The 7,543-nt window shown below is 61.4% G+C and overlaps 1 protein-coding gene across 5 annotated transcripts in view; it reads left to right on the top strand.

Moving 5' to 3' along the window:
- Nucleotides 1–5,734, top strand: part of TGIF2 (TGFB induced factor homeobox 2) — a 6,545-nt gene extending 811 nt beyond the window's left edge. For 2 of the 5 annotated variants that reach the window (XM_057376689.1, XM_057376690.1), the window contains exons 2-3: nt 986–1,221; nt 4,473–5,734. In XM_057376689.1, the coding sequence (XP_057232672.1) occupies nt 986–1,221; nt 4,473–4,997 (761 nt within the window). In that variant the 3' untranslated portion in view covers nt 4,998–5,734. Of the gene's footprint in view, nt 1–41; nt 162–485; nt 1,222–4,472 lie in introns of those variants that run through there. The other 3 variants (XM_057376687.1, XM_057376686.1, XM_057376685.1) reach the window with 3 other exon arrangements.
- Nucleotides 5,735–7,543: the final 1,809 nt, after the last annotated feature.

Here is a 7,543-nt window from a genome sequence, read left to right as displayed (position 1 = left end):
CAAAGGGAACTCTGTCTCGGCATCTGTCACCGCCGCCCACCCAAAACTTTCCGCCGCTCCCGGCCGCCCGCCCGCCGCCGCGGGACGGCTCCGCACCGGCCCCGGCACCGAGACCCCGGCGCGGCCCATGCGAGCGCCCAGGCGGCGGCGGCGGCCCGGGGGTGAGCGCAAAGATGGATCCCGGGGGGCGCGGAGGGGAGCGGGGCGGCCCCGCGCCTTTGTGCGGGACGGAGCGGGACGGGCCGCGCCGGCGCCTCCAAAAGTTTGCGGGAGCCGCGGGCGAGTCCCGCCSGCCCCCGCTGCGGCTCGGAGTCACCGCGGAGTTTGCCGGGCCGGGGTAACTCGGGGCTGGCGGCGGAGTGCGGGGCCGGGGCCGCTCTCCGGCTCCTCTCTCCCCCCGCCGCCCGGGGGCCCGCGGCCGCCGCTGCCCCGCTTTGTGTTGGCGGCCCCGGCCCCTCGCTACCTGTTGCGGCCGAAGGGGCGGCGGGGCCCGGCCCGCACCGCTCCGCACCGCCGGGGCCCCGGCCCGCACGGCCGAGCCGAGCCCCCGGCCCGTGACAGSCGCCCCCGCCTCCATCCCCGCCGCACAATGACCCCGCGTGGTTCCTCTCCCACTCTCCAGCTCCGGCCTCTTTCTCCTGCTGAGATTGTTTTTGTTTTTAACTTACCCTCCTCCCACCCCACCCCATGCTTGATAGATTTTTTTTTTTTTTGCCCGCTGGGGTGCCCCCCGAGCCCCGAGTGCCCCCAGCCCCGTGCCGTGCGCTAGGCTTCCCCGCACCCCTGGGGCTCTCTTCGGTGTCCCTGTTGTCCCCCCGGTGCCGGTCGTTTGTTCCCCCGCGGGGTTGCCTGACCGTGGGTTCCCCCCCGGCTGGGCCCATAGGGGGTAAGAGCCCCGCTGGAGGCGGGGGGWGGTCGGTGGGAGGCCCTTTCCCCTCCCCCGACCGGACACCGCCTGATGCTCCCTTTGGTTCCCCCTCTCCAGGCTTCAGCCAGGAGGGTCCCGCGGGCAGCTCCACCATGTCGGACAGTGACCCGGGGGACGAGGACGGTGCCATATCCCCCGACCCCGCTCAGTGCAAGAGGAAGAGAAGGGGCAACCTCCCCAAAGAGTCGGTGAAGATCCTGCGGGACTGGCTGTACGAGCACCGCTTCAATGCCTACCCCTCGGAGCAGGAGAAGCTCAGCCTCTCGGGGCAGACCAGCCTCTCCGTGCTGCAGGTAGGAGCCAGTCCCCACCCGCTGGGGACACCTCTGGGACACTGCCACCATGCTGGGTGGGACAGGRGACCCCCACTGAGGATCCCAAAGGACTGGGCACACTGGGCCCACTTGATGTTGAAGGGCAGCGAGGAGACAAGGGAAGGGATGTTGGGGAAGGAAAGCCACCTCTGTGAAGTGGGGGAGGGTCTCTTTTGGGGAGATGTCTGAGCCCTGGAGACCAGCTTTGCTGGAGCAGAGCATTTTGGCCAGCCAGAAGGTGGAGGGACTGAACAATACCCTGTTGTTAGTAAAAGCTGCACTGGTGGGAGGATTTTGCGGGGTGCTACTTTATCCTGTTCCCCTGGACACCCCCAGCAGAGGCGAAGGTGWTGAGGACCTGCGCACAGAGCTGGGCAGGGGACAGCCCTAGGGCTGGGCAGGTCCAGGAGCTGGACTTGATGATCTTTGTGGATCCCTTCTAACTCAGGACATTCTGTGATTTTAACCAGGAGGGAGAGGTTGGGTGAGCTCTGAGCCCCCTGGACTGTTCAGTGCTGGCCTGGCCCCGCTTACCGCAGCTGCATCAAGGGCAGCCCAGCTGGGGATTCCTGCCCAGGAGCCTCCCTGCCCTGCTCCTGGCTGTGGGCTGATGTTCTCCATGTGGCACCGTGGTGGGTGCAGTGGGGTGAGCAGTKCTCATCCTTCCCTCTCTGGTGTGCTCCCTGCCTATGTTTGGGGTGCTYGGAAGGGCCTGCCTGCAGCTGCTGTGCTTCATACACAGGCCTGGTGCCCTTGTCCCCCTGTCCCAGCCTGACAAAGTGGCAGATGAACAGGGGCTCCACTCTGTTCTCTGGCTCTGGGGTGCAGTGGGGTGCAGGGCAGCAGGTRAGGGCCAGTGGGTTTGTTCCTCTCCTGGAGCACCTATGCACTTCTGCCTCCCTCTCCCTGTGGCTCAGCACAGCCCAGCCCAGACACCGAGTGTGGGCAGGGGCTATCTGCTTGCCCTCTTCCTGACCAGCAAGGAAAACCTGCTCTTTTATTTTAATGTGTCTCTGTAAGTGCTGGCTGTCCCACAGATGGCTGACTGGCCAGCAGCTGCTCCAGGGACTGGCTGGAGCCCCTGGCAGGCCTCGAGGCTGAGTGTTGGGGGAGCAGCGATGGGTTTGGGGCTGTGGGAATCGCTTGTCCTAACCCAGGCTGGCAGGGCAGTGCCTGGCTGGGGCTCCTGTGGTGCTGGGAGCTGCCTGGTTGTCGGTGCCCTGTAAGATCCAGGATGGGTGGTACACGGGTGGGCTGGCTGTGTGCCAGCTGTTGTGTGCCCCAGGGGACCCCCACAGTCTGTGTGTACCCCTGTATCCCCCAGGCAGGGGGTCCCAGCCCGGTGGCATTTCCCAGCACAGCCGAGGGTTGACACCATGGTTTCTGCCAGTCCGAGGGGATGCAGCAGGAATATGTGGGGATGCTCCCTCTGCCTGTTGAGGTGGAGGAGTGGGACACTGTGGTGTGGCCATGGGATTCARTCTGTGGTGAGATCTGACCCCTCCAAGGGCCTCTGGGTCACAGGGCTCTGCCACAGCCACTGGCCACTGCCTCAGTTTCTTTGCACAGCCTTCTGCCCGCTCCTGTGGCATAGGGAGCTGGACCTGGGCACTGGCAGCCAGGGATCAGGGAGAGCAGGAAGCCATGAGCCTCCTGAGCAGMAATTCCCGAGCTGAGAAAGCGGCACCTGCTCCCACTGAGGCTCCCTGGGCAGCAGCAGCTTTCCATGCCTATGCCCTGCTGTGGATGGACGGGCCTTTCCTCCCTGTGGGGAGGGGATGCTGCTCTCATAGTTGTGGGGCACAGATGCTGCCCAAAGGGACAGGATGGGATGTGCTGGCAGTGGGGAAAAGGGATGGCCGTGTTTAAAAACCAATAAACCCTTCAGAGCCAGAGCATGTCCCAGCTCTGTGACATTGCCTGCTGTCACACTGGCTGTGTGTGCCTGTCTCAGTGCTGTGTCCTCCAGTGGGAATTGAATGCTGGAAGGAGATTGGTGGTGGGGACAGGCAGGATTTTGGAGGGTTCTCAGCACTGAGGAGTTGGGCTTTTTCTTGGAAGTCCATCCCTCTGGTCGGGGATCACAGTGATGGATGGCCATGGGATCAKGCCAAGGGGACCCAGCTAAAGCTTTCAAGGGATGGGATTGGAATGGGAAATGGAGTAAGATTCTGGTGTATTTGGGGCTTTTAATGCCAAATATTGTCTTTAAAGACAAAAAAACAACAGCTGAGATCTTGCTGTGATTGAAGCTGTGGCAAGTTTTTTCTGCTTGGGGGAAATATTTTCCATAGCTGTTGACTTAGAAAGATCAGACATTTTTCCCCCTGATTTATTCTCTTCTAATTGTTTTCTAGGAAAAAGGCAGTTATTTTAATGTAGCATTTTATATAAAGTTGCTGAAACAATCCATGGCCAAGGCTGAATAATGGTGAAAGGCTGTGCTGTGCAGATGTTTGGGAGAGCCTTTAGGGTGAGCTGTGCCCCTGCTCATGGGCAGAGGCACGGGAAGGTGTCTGTGCTGCCCCATTCCGGCCCCGTTAGGGGCTGAGGGGCTGCAGCTTCATTGCCTGATGGTTTCTAGGGTTTTCCATCCCTGGTCCTCTGGCCACCCATCTGCTCTGGCAGCATTGGTGCTCCCATCAGGTTGGCAGCACACTGACACTGGCAGCAGTGTGGAAAYATGGCTGAGCTCTAGGATGAGTCACCTGGAGAAAACTGTCCCCAGCCTGGGGACCTGTAGGATGGGCAATGCCTTGGCCCCTGGCTCGGGGATGGGAGAAGCCATGCTGTACTCGCCTGTAGCCGGGACCTCGGAGCTGCGGAGGCGGCACAGCACCGAGCTCTCCTTCCCTGGGGACAGCTCGGCTCAGCTGCCGTGGCTCCAGGCAGCGGTGCTCTGGCTCCAGCGTGTGCCCATTGCTGTGCTCCGATGGCGAGCAGGAGCCGGGGGCTGGCAGGGCAAGGGGGAGCCAGGACAGGGTGCAGGGAGGAAGGGGCTACCCCGGGCAGGCAGTGCCAGACAGGAAGCAGCCGGTGTTGAGGTTTTCTGTGGTTGCCAGCGATGCTTGTGCCCCTCTGGAGCCCCGCGGGGAGGAGGTGCAGGGCTGGGGGRAACCTGTGGTACCCGGGGTGTGTGGGAGCTGCTGCCGGGTCCGGGGGAGCTTCTGTTGCCTTGCCCCGGGACTGCAGCCCCCCGGTAACCCCGCCACACCCCTCTCTCCTCACAGATCTGTAACTGGTTCATCAACGCCCGGCGGCGGCTGCTCCCTGACATGCTGCGCAAGGATGGCAAAGACCCCAACCAGTTCACCATCTCCCGCCGCGGGGGCAAAGCCGGCGATGTGGCCGTGCCACGGGGCGCCGCCGCCGGCTCCGGGGTACTCGTGGTGCCGCCTGTGGCGGCGGCGGGCGCCTCCAAGGTGCTATCGATGTCCGTGTGCCCGCAGGTACTGTGCCACCCGGCGCGGGCACTGGCCGTGGTGAGCGCCCACAGCCCCGAGTGGGAGAAGCCCCCCGGGCCCGAGGCCGTGCCCAGGGCAGGCACGGGGGCCGGCGGCAGCACCCTGACCCTGCTGGCGCGGGCCGAGGCGGGCAGCCCCACGCCCGGACTCTTCAACACGCCGCCCCCCACGCCCCCCGAGCTCTTTGGGGACGACTTCAGCAGCTTCCAGCTGCTGGTGGAGGTGGCCCTGCAGAAGGCGGCTGAGCTGGAGCGGCAGCGGCAGGGGGGACCTCCCGGAGCCTCCAAATAACCCTGGGCCGGGTTCCTGCAGGGTGCTGACCTGCCCGGCCTCTGCCTCGCCCCCACAGCCCATCCCAGGAGTGGACTCCTGCCTCCGGGGGCTCTGGTCTCTCTCGCAGCCAAGGCAGCAGAGGAAGGACTGTCCCACCCCGCCATCCTCCTGCTGGGAGATGCCCTGGCTGCCGAGGACGGTGCCCCAGCTGTGCAGGGGACCGTMGTGACCAGACCTCGACGCTGGCACTGCCCTGTCCCTGCTGCGCGGCCGGAGTGGTCACTGGAGCTCCCCTGGAAAACCTGCTGATCTCTTCCTCTCCCGCCAACACCAGCTACCAACTACCAGGGTCCCACCAGCACTGTTCCTTCAGGAGGACAAAGAGAGAACCTATTTTTTTTTTAACATTGGTGTCTATTTTAAGGACTGTGGATGAAGAGCTTTGTTACCCAAATCTCTGATCTCTTCCCCCTCCTTCTCTTTTCCCCTCCCCCCTTTTGTTTTGGGGGGCCCTTTCTGTTTCCCGGTGCTGGCCAGGGGCTCTACCTTGCCTAGGGAAGGGCCAAAGACAGATGAACTGGAAAACATGGAGTCTGTGGCATTTTATCATGATAAAAATAGGACCCTCCTCTTCCATTTTAGGGTGTTCTGGATGCTGCCAGTAGAAGTCGCGATGGTCCTGTTTAGCAAGTTTTTTGTTTAAATACTTTGCCTTTAATTGTGATTTATTACATGGTTATTACTTTTTGTTTGTTTTTTTTTTTTTTTTTTTTTTTTTTTTTTTTTTTTTTAATCTTTTTTTAAACTTCCCACAACTTCCCTCGAGTTCCTGCTGAATGTGAGCACGCTGTGCCCAGAGCAGTGAGCGCGTGGCAGAGCCTGGGCAGCGCTGAGACTGTGAATTTTGTACCCGACTTCGTTTCCCTTTTTTTTTTTTTTTTAATTTTTTTTATAAAACCTTTGGAAAGAGGCGTGGTGCGGGCACGGCCATCCATGTGCGTCCTGCAAGTGCAGTCCGGGGTTCCTGGGAAACGGCGCTGGGGAGGCGGAGGATGGAGATGTCTCTTCTCTGTCCCCTCCCTCCTGCTCCCGCTCGCCAGTGTGGCTGTGCGGTGCTGGGGACCTCTAGTGACAAACTGGTGTGTGCTGGGAGCTCGGGGTTCCAGCGGTTCTTGGGCTCCGGGGCAGCTCGTGGTTGGGTGCCTGGGTGCTGTGCCGGGCTCGGGCACTTCGGGTGCCCTGCGGGATGTGAGTCAATGGCTGTGCTGCGTCCCGAGGAACACTAATCCCGTCGGTAATTAGCCCGATGAGCTGATGACTCGAGGGGGTAAAGCCCGGGAGCTCTTCGGGGCTGGGGGCAAGGGGCGGGAAGGGAGAAGCACTGATTTGGGGGGCTGGTGTATTCCTACCCTCCATTTCTTCAGAGGGAACGTCCAGGGGAAGGGGACTTCCCGATAGTGTCACYCTGGCAGGTGCCGTGTGCGGTGCCAGGATGGCACAGGGGCGGGTGAGCACCCATCGTGTGCCTGTGACCAGCCCCTTCCTCACCCCACCTCCGTTCCTATTCCCAGCCTTTGTCCTTTGTCTCCTTTCCGGGGATGTCAGAATTTTGGGACTCCCTCTTTCACCTCGTCACCCCCCTGCAGCTCTKTCCCTTGCCCCAGGGGAGGGGAGAGGCTTTTTGGCCTCCTGCCCTCACTTGCCCCAGTCAAACCAAAGCAGTTTCCTTCCCCCTGAGCTGTGGCTGTGCCAGGGACTGCTGCCTTAGGATGGACCATAGAGTGGGGGGGCAGGAATTATTGGAATTAAATGTATGGAGAAATAACAAACTACTGTAAATATATTTTCTTTTGTTTTTCTATTGTCAAATAAAAGTTTTTTTTAGTTTGGGTTTTTATAAAATACAAGCTGYGTATGGGTGCCTCACTTGGTTCTCCACCACTAGGGGAAATCCCTGGCCCACTCTGGAGTAGCACCACTCTCCATGGGCTTCTGGGGCTTTGCACTTGTGAAGGATGTGGGACATTCCCAGGGAAAATGGCGGGCTGGAGCAAGGGCAGGGCCTGCAGAGGGACAGGGGGTCATGGCTGGGACACCACAACTCAGCTGCCCCTCCTGCAGCCCCAAGCACTACCACGGGGCTCCTGAGCTGCACGGAGGGGCCCATGCCCCTGGCAGGCCCTTGGGACCCCCACCACGGCTGGGAGACTTGGGGACCTGCACCCACCACCAGAGCCCAGCGGATCCCGGGCRCTCAGGACATGATGGGCAGTGGGGGGGCACAGGGGTCACCGTGGGGAGCCCCTCCACAGCCACCCCTGTCACCTCCCAGGGCTGCAGCTGGGACTGGTGCTGCTGGGAGGGATCCTCCAGTGGCACCCCCAGCCCTTGTCCCAGCCCTGTCTACCCCAGACACTCAACAGTCTCATGTAAAGTGACACTCTCGTACTTCCACAGTGATTTGGGTTGGGAAGACCTTAAAGAAAATTCAGTCCCACCCCCTGCCATGGGCAGGGACACCTTCCACTGTCCCAGGCTGCTCCAAGCCCCAATATCCAGCCTGG

This window comes from Malurus melanocephalus, unplaced genomic scaffold (assembly GCF_030028575.1).
Source record: "Malurus melanocephalus ecotype Western Australia unplaced genomic scaffold, MMel_1.1 scaffold_287, whole genome shotgun sequence".
NCBI lineage: Eukaryota > Metazoa > Chordata > Aves > Passeriformes > Maluridae > Malurus > Malurus melanocephalus.
This window is presented reverse-complemented; position numbering and strand designations above follow the sequence as displayed.